Raw genomic sequence first — 23,617 nt, 5'->3', positions numbered from 1 at the left:
AGGTTATTTTGGGGATATGGAGAGAGTGGGAGTCTCAGCCGCTTGACCTCTGACCTCCACTCTGCTTGTGTCTTTGTGAGACTGGGACAGCTGCCACCAGTGAGTGTGCTTCTATATCCGTCTGTTAATGTGTGTGAGAGTCCGTGTGTATGTTTGTCTAAATATGTCTCTCCGCTAAAACGACGTCTCATCTGTGACTCCAACTGCTAGAGAAGCTTAACCCTGTGTTCTCACTGCCAGAAAACTCATTCAAATACATCCAGAAGACTTTGTTTTACATTGTTCACAGAAGAAAAGAGCATCAATAATGAATGACCAAAGCAGGCAGAGAGAAAATACAGAGACAGAGCTAGAAAGAGGAACAGAGCTGAACTGGATTTGAACTCATTTAAGGCTTGTTATGGATTTGTATCCTGACAGAATGAAGTCAAACACTCACGTGACCCAAATCCGTCTGTATTATGTGTTTGTTTGTTATGGGTGATGGGCCTCTGCATGGTTAGATATTCAATATGAATGTGTTATTCAGAAAAAAAGGAGCTGAAGTTCACCTTAATGACCCTAAAATGTATTTAGATGTTTGATTCACACTTCAAAATGTCATTGCATTTAAAAAACATTTTGAATTAAGAATGAATTGAACAGTAATAATATATAATATATAATATATTAATAATAGTGCTCTCAAACAATTAATCACGATTAATTGCATCCAAAACAAAGGTTTTTGTTTACATAATATATGTGTGTATACTGTGTTTATTTATTATGTATAAAGACACACACATACAGTATATAGTTTTGAAAATATTTACATGTATTTACGTGTTATATTCATATAAATTATGTCATATATAGATATATTTAATATGTAAACATCAAATATTTTTTCTTAAATATATACATGCATGTGTGTGTATTTATATTTACCTAATAAATATACACAGTATACACACATATATTATGTACACTTTTTTTTTTTTTTTTTTTTTTGGATGTGATTAATTGCGATTAATTGTTTGACAGCACTAATTATTAATGAACATTACCCGGTCTAGATTAACAACAAATTATATATACTTTGTGTGCGTATATACACACACACCACATACACATTAAAAAATATATTTTTGCCGGTTTTGACTTGGTAGAATCAGCATGTAGTACTGAATTTTGTGGTTGAGGTTAATTTATGAAAAAAATTGGGAGTTTCAAAAATTGCCAAATTGCCTCTGCACTGTATTTGAATAAATTAGATTATTTTATCGTGGCTTATTTTAAGTAATCTTGGAAACATCATGTTCCTGGCCCCTGATTTAGAACCACTGACCCACAGACCCAAAGTATCTTTCTCTATCTGACAGTAAAGTTGTGTCCTGAACAGAAGGCTGTGATGGATCTGCCACTAGAGGGATCTGCAGCGTCTGATGAAACAGACAGTGCTTCACTGATCCAGCATGCTGCTGTTTCCAGTGATTGCTGTAATAATACCGAATAAATTAATTAAGTTATTTCTGTGATTTTGAGGCAGTAAGTGGCTCTGTGTGTTTTTGCTCTGTAGAGATGACAGTTGTGTGTGAGCGGCCCAGTAGGAAGGGCTTTAGAGACGCGAGCTCTCCGGCTCTTATCAGGCTTTAGTGAAATCCTCACTCAGCAAATGTGAATGAGACTCTCTCAGTGACGCGTCCCCACAGGAATCTCTCTCACACACACTCACACACGCTAACCTGCATGGATTGAAGTGTGGAGACACATTACTAATGTTTCACACATCCACAATCCGCAAAGAGCAACATTTGTCCACTAAAAGGTCAGTTATTGTTTGCTACATTACAGGTTTAGGGGTTATTATACAATCTAATATTTACCACAAGCACCAAAATGCATTCTATTCTATTCTATTCTATTCTATTCTATTCTATTCTATTCTATTCTATTCTATTCTATTCTATTCTGATCTACTCTGCTCTATAGGAAAACCAGGACAAGTTGTCAAATGTAGAAGTTGTCATAGTGGGAGTCCAATATCTAGAAATGTTTTATAAATGTCAAGGGGCAGATTGCCACATGTTTTGTAATTTTATACAATTATTTACAGTTTCTATGCACCAAAACAGTGGTTTGATATATTTATTATTTTATATTTTTGCTTTCACAAATTACTTTGCATTTTGTTTAATGGTTCATTAGTTATTCATATTTATTTTACTGTTTAAAATTAGCTGAAAATTCATTAAAAAGCAGGCCAGACTGAAATCAACAGGGGGTCCAGCAATTATGGTTCGAATCAGTTTCTGGGCAAAATGAAAATATGCATTGTAGAAAAATGCAATATTAAGTTTAGATGTTTTTTTTTTTTGTTTTTTTTTTAAATACATGTTTAATTAATGTATATGTACATACACATGACTCTGTACCAGAGTTATTATTGTTAAATAACACTATTAAAATATTTTGTTAATTGAAATAAAGCTTAAATAAAATAAAATATTAATATTAGATTAAAAGCTTAATTAATTAATTAATAATAATTTGTGTGTTTTAGTGCCACATAAGAAATAATAATAATAAAAAAATCTAAATTTATAGGATAAAGTCATATGGCAATGTGACAATAAAGTTGTAATATTTTTAAAATAGTGTATATTTTAAGACTTGACTAAAATATTTCTCAAAATATTACGACTGTAATTTCAAAATGTTATATGACTTTATTCTCATAATCTTATTTATTTATTTATTTTACATGCCACTAAAACTCATTGAACTGCAAAAATAAAGTTAAATAGAAATATAAAAACAAGAACTAATAGAAATGGCGCCACATGAAATTAAAGTAAAATTAAAAATGGAAATAAATAAAATACTAAATAAATAATACTAAAATAACACCGCTCTGTACATCAAACCCGTTTATTTTAATTTAAAAAGAAAACAATTGATTAAAAATGCTCCGTTTCTCTATCCAACAAAGAATGAAAGGGGGATTGAAGATCTCTTAAGGTAGCCTATTTACCATGTATTTGCATTTATATTTAGTCATTTAGCAGACGCTTTTGTTTTTTTTTTAATTGACTTTGAATAACATCTGTCTCCTGAAGGGATAGCGGTCGCTCCGGATCCGGTTGTCGCCCCTTTCCTCTCCAGGTTTTCGCTCCGCCTTTCCTTAAAAGCATTCGGAGTTTAAAGCCCAGAAAAACACGCCAGTGAGTGGAAGAGGGATCAGAGCGGCAGAGGCGGATCTCGGTGCGGTTCAGCGTGTGTGTGTGTGTGTGTCCGGCGGAGGATGGAGGACGAGCCGCGAGAGAACCTGGACTAACGCAGGAGGAGGAGGAGGAGGAAGGGGTCTTGCTTTTTACATGGAACCTGTTTGCGTTTACATCCAAAGGTGGATTTTATACTGAAACACTACATGACAAAATGCCATTTGCCAAGCGGATCGTGGAGCCCCAGTGGCTGTGCAGACGCGCGGACGCGGATGAGGAGGGTCTCCTGCTCCAGGACCTGTGCGCCTTCAGTAATGTGGCTCTGTCCCGGACCCTGCGACAGCTGTCGGATCTGGCCAAACACGCCTGCTCGCTCTTTCAGGAGCTGGAGCACGAGCTGCTCGCCACGAACCGGCGCGTCTGTGCGCTCCGGGAGAAGATGAGCAGGATCCAGGAGACCACCGGCACGCTCGACCCCAAACAGGAGGCAGTGCGTGAGTACCTACCCCGCTCCAGGAGTGTCTTTTCTATCCAAAAAGTGATGAAGAGCTCGTTTTCTCAAGGTTTAGTCCTGCGTAATAGTGATTGATTGCACTTGCGGTCTTTGGGTCACCAGTCCAGATGTTTTACCGCTCGGATACATCATACTAACAGCCCTCGAAGAGTTATGTAATAATACAAATACTTGTTTACTCTTGCGCGCTCTTGTCTCCTCTCCAGCGCGCACGACTGGTGGTCTGGTGTTTAAAGAGCTGGACTTGTGACCAAAAACTTGTAGCTTTGAACCCGATATGAAGTGATTCATCCACTTGATAAACTCTCAAAACCTCTTGTTACTCTAAGGGGAACATGTGCTTATATGGTTTCTAGTTTGACCATCTTGAATGTTCAGGCTTTTTAGACAAAATTACCATCCTAGACCAGCTAGAAACCAGCAAACATGTCCCAAAAGGCAGCTACTGCAGGGTTGTGAGTCACTGTGGAGATTGTGTGAAAGTAGTTGGTTTATGTTGTGAAGGACAGCAGAAGGGGCGTGTGTTCCTCACACCAGATGACATTGGGAAAACATGATTCTTGTTACTGAGAACATCATTTCCGTGTTGCATAAGAACAGATTCTGTCATTCATGCACATGTGAAAGTGAAACAAGCCTGATATCTGTGATCCATGATAGATCCAGGCAGAGCGTCTGTTACTGTTGGATGTTGTACATAGTTTATGTGGTATAATGAGTTCAGTAAGGTTAGATTGTTGATTTGCATCACATGAGTAATGCAGCCCAAATGGACCTGCAGCAGTGATAGAGAAAGTTTTTTCTCTCTCCCTTTTCTTCTGTTTTGTGTTTTGAGAGTTTTAAAGTCTCTGGCCTTTTATTATTATTGTTATTATTATTTTAATCATTAAAGTGTTTTAATAATATTTATTAGTAATTATTTCTTATATTTTGTATACGTTTATTTTATATTTTGTTGTTTAATATTTATGTTAAATATTTAAAATGTTTATTATTACTACAACTACTACTAATAATAATTATGCACATACAAATAATTAAATATTATATTATATTATTATAATTATACTATTATTATATTATACCTTATTTCATGTTGTTTATATTTTGAAATATTTTGTTAGTATATTTTAAATATTTTATATAACAACAACATCTATTTTTTAATGTGTCTTATATTTTATATTAAAAATATAAATAGAATAATACAAAATGTAAAAAAAAAAAAAAACATTATTGTTGTTGTGGTCAAAACATCTGGCATTGTAGAAAAGCCCATAATGTTCTCTTAAAAAAAAAAAAATGATATGGAGTTGGCATGTATGATTATACATAAATTAATATAAACCAATGACCAGTATGGACAGGGTTGAAAGCAATATTTCAGAATATATCTGCGATATTCTATTCTATTCTATTCTATTTTGTTCTATTCTATTCTATTTATTTGTTTGTTTTTTTGTTTGTTAATGATAAATATAAAACTGTGAAAATGTAAACTGTGAGTAGTTGATCAAAGAATGGATGTTTGTAATAGCAGAAAACTCGCTACAGTGCTGTCAGGACATTCTGTCTCTTCATGCTGTCTGAATCTCCTGATCTTCAGGGTCATTTTGGCAGAATGCGGTGTTTATGAAATAACACCCAACCTGGCGTGTCCTTCCAGCCCTCCTTCCTTCCCTGTCCCGTCTTTCTTTAGCGAGTTAGTTTTGTTCTGGGACATCTCATTCAAACGCTTTCCTCATAAGGTTTGTTTCTGTGTGTGACCCATTCAGGGGTCAAGAAGGAAGTCTGGCACAACCGAGACTCTGAGAGGAGTTCATAACACATGGGCTTGTGTAATTCAGCTCCCTTTAGACAGTGATATCTGCTTCAATAACTGAACAAGTGCCTGTTTTCAGCCTCTCGTTCCTATTTAACCTGTCGTTTGGGGGTCAAAGGTCACTAATGCACTTCATCCAGCACTAGTCGCCAGTACCTGCGGGTCATTACGGGTCAGACAGATGGATTTTGTCATTAATCAAATAGATTGGGATCTTTTGTTTGTGTCAGTCTGCTTTAAACATGACATCATAATTATGGTAATTCGTCAAACCCGACCCCATAAACTTTTTATTTTTTCCTTTAAGAGGGTCTTGCAAGTAACCTGTTGTTTTTGTTGGCAATTACAACTGACCTGGGTGGAGAAAATACTGTATTATGCTAAAGTTTTAGTTGCAATGCCATTATAAAGGGGGAAAAAAATCCAGACACATTTTTCATGCATTATCAATTTATTCTGCAATAAAAAATGTGCAAAATGAAGTGAATAGTATTCAGTAAGTGCACGATCAATCAAATTAAAACCGAAATCACAATATGTTTTGGTGTGATTATCAAATCAGATTCAAATTTAGTTAAAGCACGGCACTGAAAAGAAACTTTAAGGCCTTGCTGCAGTTAAATAAAAGTTGGATGGTTTGGTTTAACCTTTGAAAATTAAAAATAAATAAATAAGACAGACATAAATATTAGTATTGCAATTTTAAAATCTAAAGTAAAATTATTATTGTTGTTAAATATTCTGTTTTTATTTTACAGTGTAATATTACAATAGTATTCTTTCTTTTTTTATTATTTAGTCATTTTTATATTATTATTGTATAGCCATACTAATATATATATAAATTCATAATCACAATCCTGCATTTTTTTTAAATTATCACAATTTTATAAATAAAAAAAATACTATTTGACCCCTAATTCCCCCTAATTGTTCAGTCCTAGTATTCTGCTATCATGTGGAATATTTATTATGTGAATAAATCCCATGTTTAGACTCCTGACAAAGTACTATTTTTAAGTTTTTAACCTTTTATGTGGAAAAAATGTACTTGGTGCACCTTCATTTGTATTTTTACATTGCTTTTATTATTGGCCAGACTCTGGGTTAGAGCTCTGTTTAAATCCAAAGTATTCAACTTTAGTGTGTAACTTGAGCCTGTAAGCAGCCGCCCAGAGTGCCCTAAAAACACTAAATCACACTGAACACCTTAGCAACCGCTTAGCAACGCCCTGTGATCCATCCAAACAGTCACAAATTGTGGCACATGTTTTATCTTGGCAATCTCTGCTCATATTTTCTTCAAACGATTTCTGATCTAACAGCTGGTATCATCGTGAGTATGATGTTGGTTTCTCTTATCAGAAGAACTTTTGAAGTCTGTGTTATTGTTGTGGTAATGATATATTGAATAGATTTGTGTACACCCTCCCCCAGCACCGTAATTACTCTCCATCAGCCCTTTCATAGTGATTGTCTCTTGTGCGCTTTAACAACAGAGCAGCTAATATGAATTTGAATTAGTGCAAATGTGTGTGTGTGTGTGTGTGTGTGTTTGGGCTTTGGAAGGGCCTGTTGTACCATCCAGATTCAGCATGGCCACATTAGTATCTGTTTACGTTGCTTCTGCTGCACATGGTGTGTGTGTGTGTGTTCATCTCTGTGATATCAGGCATGATGCTGACACAATTAGGTCAAACACTGTAAACAGTGTTTTGCACATGCTCTCTAAGCCTCATCCCTGTTCAACACACTCTCTCGTATAAACATGCCCTCATATTTTCCTCATATGTTGTCTAAATACTAATAATGGTCCAGTATTTTAAAAATGTCATTGTAGTTAACATGAAACAACACTTACAATGCGTTTAACCCCTCTAAAGAGACTTATTTGTATGGAAATAAAATATTCAAATAAGAATAGGGATTAATTTGTGAGAACTTAATCATGAGAAATAGGCTATTTTATTATTTTCTTGATATTTTTCTGACATTTGAGAGGTGGAGATCATTTGACAAACATTTAACATGTATTGTGCTATATATATATATATATATATATATGCACGTATATAAGTATATATTATATTATATTCTTCCAAAAATGTCTATTGTAATAAATGTATATTTGTGCACACCGAACACACACACACACACACACACACACACACATATATATATATATATATATAGTTAAGAACAAAAATCCTGTATTTATGGTCAAAAGAAAACTGTCTAGAAAGTTTGTGGATACAGGATGTTTTGAGGGGGGGTTTATTTTTTAGCCTCTAAAGTGTCAGAGCAAGTGAAACACACTTTTTTTGGTGGGTGGAATGGCTGTAAATGCTGAAGTGTGTGTGAGTGTTTGTTAGCGTAATAGAAGAATGCAGTGACTGTGAGGCACTGAAGTGTGTCTGGCTCTTTCAGATTAGCATTTCCGTGGTAACGAGACAAAAACTCTGAATGAGGCGGCTCATCCATGACTGTTCCCTTCTCAGTTCACTAAAACCTCCTCAGGACAGCTAAAACTCCTCATCATTTTAATTTCAAGGCTGGCTGTTAATAGGGTGCATATCTTTAACCCTCATGTCCTGTTTGGGGTCTGACAGAGGACCTTGCTGAGAGCCTGGCAGCACTTCATACTCTGTTTATAGTGTATTTTATAAAATTAACAGTTATGTTAGATTTTAAAAGAAAAATGTTAGTATTAGTATTTAAAATTATAATGGTTGAAATACTGTATGTATGTATTGTATGTATGTATGTATGTATTCATTTATTTATTTGTTTGATTTATTTATTTATATTTATTTATTTATCCTTGATAAGATCAGCTTGAAAAAAAATAAACTATTTTTTAGGTTTTTCTTTTCTTTTATTTATTTTTATTTTTTCATTGTGACAAACATTTTTTTTTTTTTTTTTTATAATAACATGCACTGATAAATTATGCACAATAGGACCAGAGACATTTGTTAAGTTAACGTGGTAGGTTTTGATGTCATGTTGACTTCATAGCAAGAGAAGAACTTTCCATTGTTTAAATATTAACAATGATTAAATATATAATTAATAATAGTAGTGGTAGTATTTAAATTATTATTATTATTTTTTTGTCATACAGCTTAAGGATCTTAAGACAGAATGGAAGTAAATCAGTCTCAGCAGAACACAAGGGTCAAACCTGATTGAGCTCAGACTAATTTCTCTCTGGTCTCAGTTTGTCATGTTGATTCTGGGTTTATTTTGATAAGATATGTCAATAATTCAGGAAGCACATCTTTTCTTTCAAGCATACACATACTTAAACATTTGTCCATTTTCACTGATCGGAGCAAGTGCTGGGAGTAATGATAGCTAGAAATGAGTGTATAAAGATATATGTATAAATGATAAATGAGTGTCTTAAAGTATAAAGAGAGGCAGAAATTGAGAAGAAAGTATTGCATTCTGCTTTAAAAATAGTATACAGTATGCAGATACAGTATTTAGTAAGTAGCATGCTAGTGTTCCATGCTTCCCAATATATCCTATGTCTGCTGCTATAGTAGAGGACTATTAAAGGTGCAGAGAAGAGGCCTGGTCTTTGGTCTTCACATGCTTGGCCGTGAGCCACGTTCCAGTCCTGTATGTCATGTTTGTGTATTTCCTTCCAGTGGAGTTTAATGGCTTGTGAAGTGTGTGAAGTTCTCAGGAAAACCTTTTCTAGGAAAAGAGTATCTTACACATGCACACAGTCTCTATAGTAGCTCCCTGAGGACCCTGGCTCCAGCTCGAGTGGCTGCGCTGTGGACATTCATCGTTTCTAGCGGTGCGGGTGTGATGATGGTAGACTGCAGGATTGTCAATGAGACTGTATTACTGGATGGTGAGCTCTAGACCGCTTTCACTGGTTGTGTTGAAGAGAGATTCACACTGAGAAGAACAGACAACATCCTGTCTACCGAATGCCATAGGTGGAGCAGTGTGCAGGTGGATTATGTCTTTGATATCGAGATGGACAGGGTGTGTCTGAAATATGAGACAGCAGATTATTTGTGAGATGGGTGTGAGCGGCATTTTGTCTTACTTTCTGTCCTATCTATCTATCTATCTATCTATCTATCTATCTATCTATCTATCTATCTATCTATCTATCTATCTATCTATCTATCTATCTATCTATCTATCTATCTATCTGTCTATCTGTCTGTCTGTCTATAATACAGATAGATATACTAGAAAGATAGGCAGACAGACATACAGACAGACAGTATACTGTACGGTATATCCATCTGCCTGTCTGACAGTCTATCCATCTGTCTATATATGTTTATATGTATATCTATATATTTATCTGAAGTACAGATATCAAGACAGGCAGAGCTATTAATTATTTGTATATCTGTCTTATGTTTCTGTCTATATGGTCTGTATATCCATCTGTATGTCTGTCTATCTGTCTATGTAAATAGATAGACAGATCTAGATACAGCTGTTTATCATCTGTCAATCTGTCTTTCTGCCTGTATTTACTGTATATCAGTCTGTTCATCTATCTATCTGTCTGTTTATTCATCTCTATGTCTGTCTGTAGATCCATCCATCTGTCTATCCTTCTAGACAGACTGATCTATTCATCATCTCTCTATATCTGTTATGAGTTGCTGAGGAAGGAATGCAGGACGACAAGGGATGAAAAATAAACAGGCTCTTTTAATCATGCAGATGAATTAACAACAGAAATAGCAGCATAAACATAACTTTACTTTGAGACTCGACGAAGGCTAGAACAAAACTGAATGCTTATAAAGGAACAGGAACAAAGGAGTAAACGAGATAATTAACACAAAACAGGTGAATAGAATGAATCATTAACTAAACTAGGACAGGAATTACCAAATAAGGGCAAAACAGAACTGAAAGGAAACCAACACGTGACAATATCTGTCTTTCTCTCTATATGTTCTGTATATCCATCTGTCTATCCATCTATTCTTCTGTACATCTGTCTGTCTTTCTGTCATCTATCCGTCTATCTTTACATCTACTTATTTATCCGAAGGACAGATATCTACACTGAACAAAATTATAAACGCAACACTTTTGTTTTTGCCCCATTTTTCATTAGCTGAACTCAAAGATCGAAGACTTTTTCTATGTACACAAAAGGCCTATTTCTCTCAAATATTGTTCACAAATCTGCCTAAATCTGTGTTAGGGAGCACTTCTCCTTTGCTGAGATAATCCAGCCACCTCACAGGTGTGGCATATCAAGATGCTGATTAGACAGCATGATTATTGCACAGGTGGGCCACAATAAAAGGCCACTCTAAAATGTGCAGTTTTACTGTATTGGGGGGGTCCGAAAACCAGTCAGTATCTGGTGTGACCACCATTTTCCTCATACATTGCAACACATCTCCTTCGCATAGAGTTGATCAGGTTGTCCACTCCTCTTCAATGGCTGTGCAAAGTTGCTGGATATTGGCAGGAACTGGAACACGCTGTCGTATAACATGCTCAATGGGTGACATGTCCGGTGAGTATGCTGGCCATGCAAGAACTGGGATGTTTTCAGCTTCCAGAAATTGTGTACAGATCCTTGCAACATGGGGCCGTGCATTATCATGCTGCAACATGAGGTGATGGCCGTGGATGAATGGCACAACAATGCCATCAATAAAATGCACCTGTGTTCGTTGTTCATAACATACGCCTGCCCATACCATAACCCCACCGCCTCCATAGGCCACTCGATCCACAACGTTGACATCAGCAAACCGCTCACCCACACGACGCTGTCTGCCATCTGCCCTGTACAGTGAAAACCGGGATTCATCCATGAAGAGAACACCTCTCCAAAGTGCCAGACGCCATTGAATGTGAGCATTTTTCCACTCAAGTCGGTCAGGTCGAGACCCCGATGAGGACGACGAGTATGCAGACGAGCTTCCCTGAGACGGTTTCTGACAGTTTGTGCAGAAATTCTTTGGTTATGCAAACCATCTGCTGCAGCAGCTGTCCGGGTGGCTGGTCTCAGACGATCTTGGAGGTGAAGATGCTGGATGTGGAGGTCCTGGGCTGGTGTGGTTACACATGGTCTGTGGTTGTGAGGCCGGTTGGATGTACTGCCAAATTCTCTGAAACGCCTTTGGAGACGGCTTATGGTAGAGAAATGAACATTCAATTCATGGGCAACAGCTCTGGTGGACATTCCTGCAGACAGCACACCAATTGCACGCTCCCTTAAAACTTGCGACATCTGTGGCATTGTGCTGTGTGATAAAACCGCACATTTTAGAGTAGCCTTTTATTGTGGCCAGCCTAAGGCACACCTGTGCAATAATCATGCTGTCTAATCAGCATCTTGATATGCCACACCTGTGAGGTGGGTGGATTATCTCGGCAAAGGAGAAGTGCTCACTTACACAGATTTAGACAGATTTGTGAACAATATTTGAGAGAAATAGGCCTTTTGTGTACATAGAAAAAGTCTTAGATCTTGGAGTTCAGCTCATGAAAAATGGGGGCAAAAACATAAGTGTTGCGTTTATAATTTTGTTCAGTGTAGATAGACAGATCTTTTAATTATCGGTCTGTTTTCTATTTCTGTTTATATGTACTGTATATTCATCTGTCTGTCTATCTGTCAGTGTAAACAGATAGACAGATCTAGATAGATTTGTTTATCATGTCAATCTCTGTCTATATGTACTTTATATCAGTCTGTCTATTCATCTATTCATCTATCAGTCTCTGTCTAGCCATCTGTCTACCTATTTGTCTATCTATCTCAAGAGCAAATTAAGACAGACAGACGGACGGACGCACCTTATATATTTATCTGATAGATAGATATACTATCTATTTGCTGTCATCTACCCACTTTACCTGTCAATGAATGTCAAACTGATGTTTTCATTGAAAAATAGATGTACTGAACCTAGAAGTCTATTCCCTACCGCAGTCACCTTTCAGCGCTCTTGCATTGATGTCTTAGACACGGCGAGCAAATCCCTGTTGTGCTCCAGTATGTTTTAACCTCAGTTTTGTTGAATTATATATGACGGCGTGAGGCTGAAGTGCGTTTAATGCAGCTCTCATGTAGGGTGTGACTGGAGACTCCACATACATTATGCATCGTGTGCTTCCTTACACACAGCCAGAGTTTCCCCGATCTCACACGCACCCGTTGAACTGTTTTTCGGGGGGCTGAATCACCTGACGGGGAAAGGATGACAACAAACACCTCGTTCTTCCTCCGTTTGCATCATTCTGTTTTCCTCTTTGTCTCATCCAGCTGTTATTGGTCCTCGACTCTTTTTGGGAGGTGGAGGGCGGGAGGCAGCGTTCGCTGTGTTGTCACGCGTCTCCGGGATAACAAGCTAAACAAGGAACGCAGCAAGCGCATTTGTTATGCAACATTTAGAGTAGGCCAGCTGGCTGCAGGCAACTTTCTCTCTCCCTCTCCCTCTCCCTCTCTCTCTCTCTCTCTCTACCGCAAAGTCTGCATAGTAACAGCCCAGAGGTGAAACTCGTCTAACCTTCTCATTGAGGGCTCAGACTGCAGCTGTACTTGCGTGTTTCTCTTCTCCATCCAATGTATCTTTCTTCTGCACCTCGTCTTCTACATACTTTAATTCTTATAAAATGTACAAAGGTATCTATCTATCTATCTATCTATCTATCTATCTATCTATCTATCTATCTATCTATCTATCTATCTATCTATCTATCTATCGATGATGAAAATAAAATAAAAATTCATGAACCAATCATTCATTTGAAACTTTTGGATCTTTTTAATGAATCATTTATGTTCTCTAAAACGAAATTGTTTTTGTTTGTTTGTTTGTTTCTCAAAGTTCTTGTGTAACTCTAATGCATAATGTAACTCTATTTTTGTACATATGCTTATACACATTTTTTCATCTTTGAGTCAGATCTTAGTGAATCAGAGTGTTTGTTTGTACTTTCGTAGAAAGGAGATAGAAAGGTTGTCAGGTTTGTGTTGAATTTGGAAATGCATAATTTATCAGTACTGGTCAGATCTGGATTGGTTGGGTCACAGGTCTTATTTATGGGCTAATTAATGTAAATAAATATTCTTGAATGGTCTCAAGGTTGTTTCTTTTGAGGTTGCAAAGATCTGACTGAGCATTTGATAGATAGGAATGCTTGAGATCCTTTTTTTATGTTGTGAAAACAAGTCAGGTCAGTGAATTGGATTTCCAAAGGCACAGCTGAAGTTTTCATCTGGTAAAGGCAACAAAAGTCTTAGGTTTGGTCAAATGAGAGAATGTCACTTCGGCAATGTCCTTGAGATGCACCATTTCCATAGAAGTCCATTTGCAGCCTTCTTCTAACATAAAGCTCTACTAAAACAGTCCTAGCAGCTACAATTTGACTCTATCCAGACGGTATATTGTTATCAAGCCTCTTACCATGAAATATCAACTCAGAACTCTAATGCACATTCTCTCAGTGTCTCTTTATCTTTCTGTTAAAAGCCTCATGCAGGTCTGGATGACTATAAGCTGATAAAATATGGTTGTTAATTATAGCTGGATATCAAAGACCCGTCTCTTTTATGAGTATAAGTATGTGTCTGCAGACAGGCTCGATGCACCGCTGCCGGTTTCTCCATGCCTGTCTCTCAGGTTTGAAGTCATAAAGCTGAGTTCAGGGCCCTGGGGTCACAGGAGACACCTCCAATTTTCTGCTAAAAGCAGGTGTCAAAAAGACACTTTATGTCTGCTTCAGGTGGAAATGTGTTTGAAAATCATTTGTGCATCTTGTTTTTTCTTTAGTTGTTTTAATTGCACTGATATTAAGTGGTGAAATTAATCCTGGTTGTATTGTTTCAAAGGTACTTTGGTAAGATATTAATCATAGGCTGGCGGTTATTGGCTTTGTCTCACACACACGCACTAGGGGTGAACCCAAAGTCAGCGGCAGTCTCCGGTAGGATGGTTGTGGTCTTTTAAGGGAAGTGTCTGTCTGTTTGATGTGGTTTCAGTGGGTTGCTTAGTCATATCAAGCGCTTTAAATCCAGCTGACTTACAGGAAAACACTTTTTACACCTCAGGGAGGCTGAGTCCATTTCCAAACCGAGAGTGATGAGTGGTATGATGGGGAAAGAGAAAGAGGTCAAAGGTTAAAGGGAGGATTTGGGAGTGTTTACACTCTGAGAGTTTTTTAAGCTTGAACAAAGTTTGTGTGTGTGTGAGTGTGTGTATGTGTGTGTGTGTGTGTGGTAACTTAGAAATACTTAGAGTTTATACTTCAGAAATGTTTAGAAATACTTTAGTTGGGTTGGGCGATTATTTCAGATATTTGACACTTTTGGACTTTTTTTTCTTTCAGGGGAAACAGTTTGAAATGATCAGTGTTGATCAGTGTTGTCAAGTAGATTCAAAATGTTTAATGCTAAATAAAGAAATAAAATAAATAAGTAAATAAATAAAATACAGTCAAATAAATCTTTCCCCAATGACTGTCACTAAATGTTTTAATGTTAAATGTATTTTGTTTTATACATACCAATATTACAATACACAATAATAAACAGCAATATATTGTTTTTTATTATATTTAGCATTGTTTTGAAGTGAAGTGAAGTGAAGTGAAGTGAAGTGAAGTGAAGTGAAGTGAAGTGAAGTGAAGTGAAGTGACATACGGCCAAGTATGGTGACCCATACTCGGAATTCGTGCTCTGCATTTAACCCATCCAACATGCACACACACAGCAGTGAACACACACACACACCGTGAACACACACCCGGAGCAGTGGGCAGCCATTTATGCTGCGGCACCCAGGGAGCAGTTGGGGGTTCTGTGCCTTGCTCTGTGCCAACCTCAGTCGTGGTATTGAGGGTGGAGAGAGCGCTGGACATTCACTCCCCCCACCTACAATCCCTGCCGGCCCGAGACTCGAACCCGCAACCTTTGGATTACGAGTCCGACTCTCTAACCATTAGGCCATGACTTCCCCACGCATTTTGCATATCAGAGGTACTAATTTGTTTATAGATAGAGGTACTAACACTTGTTTAATTATATACGCTCTCAGAAAGAAAGATACAAAAGCTGTCACTGGGGCGGTACCTTTTCAAAAGGTACACTTTTGTACTTATTAAGTTCAAATACGTACACTTTAGATACGTATTTGTATCTAAAGGGTTTGTGGACCCTTTAGATACAAACATGTACCATTTGAAAAGGTACCACCCCAGTGACAGCTTTTGTATCTTTATTTCTGAGAGTGTATACTGAAAAAACATTTACATTTCATAACATTTCATAAAAAAAAAAAAAGTTTCCTTTGCAAAAGTTTTCTTTTTAGGAGTAAGTTTGTGGTTAAGCTGTAATTAAATGAAATTATCTGCATAAATATAGTTGTAGTTTTGTGAATGTATGAGAAAGTTGAGTCTGCATTTTTGTGGTGGAGTGTGAAAGGGAGTGAAAGTTTTTGAAAGACGAGACGAGACTTTGGAAAAGGTCATGACTTCTCAGGCTAGTCCGTGATTTGTTTGGAGTTGATGTTTGTTTGTCTGTGTAAAGTAGATGTGTATTCCCGTAGGACAGTCACGTATTAGATCTCTTTATTTATACTGATCTGAAATCTCTTGATAATTTCCCTCGACGGAAATTAGATTAAATGGAGCACAAATGGAGAGTCCTGTAGTGTTTAAGAAAAGATTGGCAAATTTATTAATTGTTTTCCTATGAAAATTACCCATGAAATCCCATGACAGCAGCTATCAGCCAGAGTTTGTTTTTTTGTATGTTGGCAGTTGACATATCAATTTGTCCTATGTTGTGACGGAAAAATGGAGGAAAAAAAAGAAAAGAAAAAAAAAACTCTTAACATTGATTCTTAACAAGATAAACCTCTCTCATGCTATTTGTAACCCTAAGAATGAAGATATATTTTTCTCATGTTATTTGTATGTGAAGTTTTTTTTTCTACATTTTTGCTGTCACACCATAGGACACAGTCCAATTTTTATTTGTCAGCTACCCGTGTGTATGTTTGTCACGCAAGTAATCAGGTCGCCCTCAATCATGATCTGTGTCAATACAGCACACACACAGACACACACCTCCAGACAGGCACATCGCAATCTTAATACCATAATCTCTATAATTGCACATCTCCATAAGTAATAAACACTGAATCCTCCCCGCTGTGCATGAATGCTCTAACTTACAGTGAATCCAAGGATGAACACCCTCTTCCTGTGCGATCCGACATTGTTGGGCGGAAACTCAACACCTGTTTGTTGTTGTAAGGGTGTGTTTCTTAATGCAATGGAGGTCATGCAGGTGCCCGTGCAACCCTTGCCTTTCTCTTCACACACACACACACACACACACACACACACTTAGACTGCTGGTGCTGAAATGTTTTAAAGGGACAATTCACCAAAAAAATGAAAGTTCTGTCATCATTTACTCACCTTCAACTCATTCCAAACCCGTATGACTTACTTTCTTCTGTAAAACACAAAAGGTTTTTTAAAGAATGCTCCGGGTGTTCTTTCCCCTACAGACAAAGTTAATGTTGACCAGGCTCCAAAATTGACAAAAGCACTGTGAAACAGTCCAAATAACTTGTCCATTATATTCCAAGTCATATGAAGCCATTTGTGTAAGGAAAAGACTGAAATTAGCAACATTTCAGGTAGGTGCTAGCATGTTGCTGTGGTTGCTCTGGTGTATTGAGTGTTTGTTAGCATGCAAACATTGAGGTGTTCTGAGTGTCTGTTAGCATTCAGCTATTAAGAAATCTACATTATTTGTTTTAAGTAGTCGTTAGCATGTTGCTGTATAGCTAAGCTGTTCTTATAATGTTTTAAGTGGTTATTGGCATGTTGCTGTATGCTGTTGCTAGGAAGGTTTGAGTGTTTGTTAGTATGTCACATTACAATTATATAGTTAATAAGGTGTTTGAGCTATTGCTAGCATCTTTCTGTATGATTAAATGGTTCCTGGGATGTTTTAGTAGTTGTTAGCATGCACTGTACAGTTATGTGATTGCTAGGGAGTTTTCAGTGTTTGTAAACACGCCACTTTTAGCATGTTGCTATATGGTTTGGTTTTCTAGGGTATATTAGTTGTTGTTAGCATGATGCTGTGGTTGTTAGGGAGTTTTGAGTGTCTTAACATGTCAATTCAATTCAATTCAAGTTTATTTGTATAGCACTTTTTACGATACAAATCGCTGCAAAGCAGCTCTACAGGAATTTAAGTTTCCACAATATATTTATATACTGCAGAACCTTAATATATTTAATTTATAGCAAAATTTGGTAATTCTGTATGTTGTCTGAGCGTTGGCATCCTCTGAGGTCCTCTGAGCATCATCTTTTCTCAGGTGTTCGGTCATCTCAGATCATTTAAGGGTTGGATCCAGACTGAAGCTTCTGTTATTCCTAGTTACCACGGGATGTTAATCCCGTGGCAGAAACAGAGAAACAAATAGAGACATAATTAGCGTAGCTGCTGTTCCATTTAAGCAAAAATTATTTGTTCAACCCAAGCTAAAGAATAATAATAATGTACATTTGATCAGGTATAACTGTAGTACAAGATTATAAAATGTATTATGTGAATGCTTGGCTAAAGAGATGTGTCTTTGATCTAGATTTAAACAGAGAGAGTGTGTCGGAACCCAGAACGTTATCAAGAAGGCTATTCCAGAGTTTGGGAGCCAAATGTGAAAAAGCTCTACCTCCTTTAGTGGACTTTGCTATCCTAGGTACTACCAAAAGTCCAGAGTTTTGCGACCTTAGGGAGCGGGTTGGATTGTAGCGTGGTAGAAGACAAGTTAGGTATGCAGGAGCTAAACCATTTAGGGCCTTATAGGCAAGTAATAATATTTTGTAAATGATACGGAATTGAATAGGTAGCCAGTGCAGAGACTGTAAAATTGGGGTAATATGATCATATTTTCTTGACCTGGTAAGAACTCTAGCCGCTGCATTTTGGACTATCTGTAGCTTGTTTATTGAAGATGCAGGACAACCACCTAGCAGTGCATTACCATAGTCCAGTCTAGAGGTCATGAATGCAAGAACTAGCTTTTCTGCATCAGAAACAGGTAGCATGTTTCAAAGCTTGGCAATGTTTCTTAGCTGGAAGAATGCTGTTTTTGCAACATGGGAAATATGATTTTCAAAGGACAAGTTGCTGTCTAATATAACACCCAGATTTTTGATTTTAGAGGACGTGACAGTGCATCCGTCTAGTTGCAAATTGTAATCCAATAGATTCTGTGTACCTTTTTTTGGTCCAATAAGTAAAATCTCTGTCTTATCTGAATTTAATAAGAGGAAATTATTGGTCATCCAATCTTTTACATTTTTTACACAATCTATTATCTTAGATAGTTTAGAAGTTTCATCTGGTCTTGTTGAGATATATAGTTGAGTATCATCAGCATAACAATGAAAACTAATCCCGTATTTTCTAATAATATTACCAAGAGGCAACATATACAGGGTGGGCCATTTATATGGATAACATGGGAATGGTTGGTGATATTAAAGTCCTGTTTGTGGCACAGCAGTATATGTGAGGGGGCAAACTCCTCAAAATGTGTTCAATGTGCTGCCCATTGTGTTGGATTGTCAATGCAACCCTCTTCTCCCACTCTTCACACACTGATAGCAACACCGCAGGAGAAATGCCAGCACAGGCATCCAGTATCCGTAGTTTCAGGTGCTGCACATCTCGTATCTTCACACCATAGACAATTGCCTTCAGATGACCCCAAAGATAAAAGTCTAAGGGGGTCAGATCGGGAGACCTTGGGGGCCATTCAACTGGCCCACGACGACCAATCCACTTTCCAGGAAACTGTTCATCTAGGAATGCTCGGACCTGGCACCCATAATGTGGTGGTGCACCATCTTGCTGGAAAAACTCAGGGAACGTGCCAGCTTCAGTGCATAAAGAGGGAAACACATCATCATGTAGCAATTTCAAATATCCAGTGGCCTTGAGGTTTCCATTGATGGTGCACCACCACATTATGGGTGCCAGGTCCGAGCATTCCTAGATGAACAGTTTCCTGGAAAGTGGATTGGTCGTCGTGGGCCAGTTGAATGGCCCCCAAGGTCTCCCGATCTGACCCCCTTAGAAGAGTGGGAGATGAGGGTTGCATTGACAATCCAACACAATGGGCAGCACATTGAACACATTTTATAAGTGGTCAGAAACTTGAAAATAACTCATGAACAAATAAAGTTACGTTGAAACCAAGCACACCATTGTTTTTCTTGTGACATTACCAATAAGATGTGTCACATGGCCCTCTTCCTATTGAAAAAACAAAAGTTGTATCCAAGATGGCCGACTTCTAAATGGCCACCATGGTCACCACCCATCTTGAGGAGTTTGCCCCCTCACATATACTAATGTGCCACAAACAGGACTTTAATATCACCAACCATTCCCATGTTATTACGGTGTATCCATATAAATGGCCCACCCTGTATATTGAAAATAGCAGAGGACCTAGGACAGATCCTTGTGGTACTCCATACTTTACTGGTGATAACTGTGATGACTCTCCATTTAAATGAACAAAGTGGTAGTGATCGTACAGGTAGGATCTAAACCATCTTAAAGCCTGCCCTTGAATACCATATACTTGAATGAGTATATCATGGTCTATAGTGTTGAACGCAGCACTAAGATCAAGTAATACTAGCAATGAGAAGCCTTGGTCTGAAGCAAGAAGTAAGTCATTTGTCATTTTAACAAGTGCCGTTTCTGTACTGTGGTGAGGCCTGAAACCTGACTGAAATTCTTCATAGAGATAATTTTTTTGCAAGAAGGAGCACAATTGAGCAGACATAACTTTTCCTAAAATTTACATAAACGGAAGATTTGAAATGGGTCTGTAATTTGCCAGTTTATTAGAATCTAGTTGTGGTTTCTTAATAAGAGGCTTAATAACCGCCAGCTTGAATGGTTTTGGGACGTGACCTAAGGATAACGATGAGTTAATAATATTGAGAAGTGGTTCTTCTACTACAGGTAACAACTCTTTCAGTAGTTTAGTGGGTACAGGATCTAATAAACATGTTGTTAGTTTAGATGCACTGATAAGTTTATTTAGCTCTTCCTGTCCTATAGTTGTAAAGCACTGCAGTTTTTCTTTGGGTGCAATGAATGAAGCTGAAATACTAGACGCAGTAGAATATACATTTACATTTAGTCATTTGGCAGACGCTTTTATCCAAAGCGACTTACAATTGGGGAATACAAAAAGCGATTCATCTTGAAGAGGCAATCAGACAGAGGAAGTGCTCGTAACACCAAGTCTCAGTCATTGTTCAAATAAGTACAAGCTAGTAAGGGAGGGAGAGAAAGATAGAGGGAAAGAGTGAGTTTTTTCTTTTTTTTTTTTTTCTTTTTTAAGTTTAGGATGAAGTCAAGTACTGCCGAAAGAGATGAGTTTTCAGTTGTTGCTTGAAGATTGACAGGGATCCAGCATTCCGGATAGGGGTGGGAAGATTATTCCACCAGCCAGGAATGGTGAACGAGAATGTTCTGGAGAGTGATTTTGAGCCTCTCTGTGATGGTACCACAAGGCGTCACTCACTAGCAGATCTCAGACTTCTGGAGGGGATATAGGTTCGTAACAGTGAGTGGAAGTAGGAGGGTGCTGAGCCTGTGGTAGTTCTGTATGCAAGCATCAGTGTCTTGAACTTGATGCGAGCTGCCACTGGTAGCCAGTGCAAGGAGATGAAGAGAGGTGTAACATGTGCTCTTTTGGGCTCGTTGAAGAACAGCGAGCCCATTTGCTATTGTATTTCTGATGTTATCTATTTTATCAGTAAAGAAATTCATAAAGTCATTACTATTAAACTGTGAGGGAATATATAGATCGGGCAGCATCTGTTTATTTGTTAATCTAGCCACTATGCTAAATAAGAACCTTGGTTTGTTTTGGTTATTATCTATGACTTTGCGGATATGCTCTGCCCCGGCAGCTTTTTGAGCCTGTCTATATAGCTGGACATACTGTTTTTCCACGCAATTCTAAAAACTTCCAAGTTATTTTTTCTCCATTTGCGCTCTAGATTATGAGTTTCTTTCTTGAGAGAATGGGTATAACTGTTGTACCATGGCGCAGTAAGTTTTTCTCTAACCTTTTTCAATTTGAGGGGGGCAACAGCTTCTAATGTATTAGAGAAGATGTGCCCATGTTGCTAGTCATTTCGTCTAGTTCATGTGTATTTATGGGTACACAGAGCAGTTGAGATAAATCGGGCAGGTTATTTGTGAATCTGGTTTTGGTGGCTGGAACAATAGTTCTGCCCGGACGATAACGCGGAACCATATAATTAATATCAGTAATACGCAGCATGCATGATACAAGGAAATGATCAGTAACATCATCACTTTGAGGTACGATATCTATATCCGTAAGATCAATTCCAAGCGATATAATTAAATCTAGCGTATGATTAAAACGATGAGTGGGCCCGGTGATGTTTTGCTTGACTCCAAAAGAGTTTATTAGGTCAGTAAACGCAAGTCCTAACGCATCATTTGTATTATCAACGTGAATGTTAAAATCTCTGACAATTAGCAGTTTATCAACATTAACCAATAGATCTGAGAGGAAATCTGCAAATTCTTTTAGGAAATCTGTATATGGCCCTGGCTGTCTATACACAGTAGCCAGAGCAAGAGACAGGAGAGATTTCTTTTGCATATCTAACAGTGTAACATTAAGCAGAAGTATTAGTTAAACCTACTGTATCCTGTTTTCTGAGTAACATAGAGATTATCACTATATATTGTTGCCACACCGCCGCCACGACCAGTCTGACGGGGCTCATGTTTATAACAGTAGCTTGGTGGAGTAGACTCATTTAGACCAAACTATTCATTTGGTTTAAGCCAGGTTTCAGTCAGGCAGAGTACATCAAAATTATTATCTGTGATCATTTCATTTACAATAACTGCTTTGAGTGCGAGTGATCTAATATTTAGGAGCCCAAGCTTTAAAAATTGTTTTCGTTCATTTATTTTGCGTTTTTCCGGTTTAATCACGATCAGATTTTTTCTAGATCCTGCATTAAATGTATATTTTGACCTCGCTATTCGGGGAACAGACACAGTCTGTATAGATTGGACAACGCAAGTACTTCTATCTTTTAAGTGGGTAGAACAAAAGTCATCATAGCAGTTATTTGAGAATTGTCTTACTAGTCAGATGGAGCGTAGCGTTCTGGAGATGTTGTCCGACAGGAGTTCCGCTCCGACTCTGCTGGGGTGCAGGCCATCAGCATGGAAAAGCCTAGGATGCTCCCAGAAAAGATTCAAATTATTAACAAAGAGCAGTTTCTGTTCTTTACACCATGACAATAACCATTCGTTTAAAGCAAAAAGTCTACTGAACCTTTCGTGTCCTCATCGATACATGGGAAGCGGTCCTGACATGATGATCGTCGTCGCGGGCGATGTGCTGCGTACCGTCTCGATCAGGCTCCTGAAGTCCCTCTTCAGTGTCTCCGTCTGCCGCAGCTTGGTGTCGTTAACCCCCGCGTGCAGCACGACAGCACCGACGCTCTCGTCGCCCTTCAGGATCGCGGGAATCTGCGCAGAAACATCGAGAACACGAGCACCGGGGAAACAGTGAGTGTGCACTTTACCTTCAGCTAACGTAGCATGGATGTGCCGGACGATGGCGTCTCTGACGATCACAGCGTTGCATTCCATCTCGCGGAGGGGAGCGAAGCAGTTCTGGGTGGAGATCTCGAAGGGTGGAGGGGGAGAGGTCGTCACCCGGGGCCTGGCTCGCATCTTCCGCTGATGGTGCACCTAGGGTCCGTGGCGTCCCGGTGCCGGAGTGAAAGACATCTGGGAAGATCGCGTCCTGGGTGCACAGGGTCTGTGCAGAGAAACACACGGAGTAGAGGTGGTGGGAGTGTTAGCAGCGTGCTGTATACTTACCCCGGACTTGTGAGTGTCAGCCTGGGATGTTTCCAGCGAGGCTCTCCGCTCTCTCAGCTGGGCCTGCTTCTCCACCAGGTCGCGGATCTGCTTCTCCACGGCTTCCAGCTCCA

General features: G+C 38.2%; 1 protein-coding gene across 1 annotated transcript in view; it reads left to right on the top strand.

Moving 5' to 3' along the window:
- Positions 1–3,420: 3,420 nt before the first annotated feature.
- Positions 3,421–23,617, top strand: part of LOC306859303 (actin remodeling regulator NHS-like) — a gene marked incomplete at its 5' end in the record, with an annotated part of 158,970 nt that continues 138,773 nt past the window's right edge. Inside the window, one exon of the mRNA XM_079400276.1 lies at positions 3,421–3,700. Coding sequence (XP_079256402.1) covers positions 3,421–3,700 — 280 coding nt within the window. The remainder of the gene's footprint in view (positions 3,701–23,617) is intronic.

The sequence above is a fragment of the Barbus barbus genome (assembly GCF_936440315.1).
Source record: "Barbus barbus genome assembly, chromosome: 40".
Lineage (NCBI taxonomy): Eukaryota > Metazoa > Chordata > Actinopteri > Cypriniformes > Cyprinidae > Barbus > Barbus barbus.
Note: the sequence above shows the minus strand (reverse complement) of the source record. Positions and strands in the feature narration are given on the sequence as shown.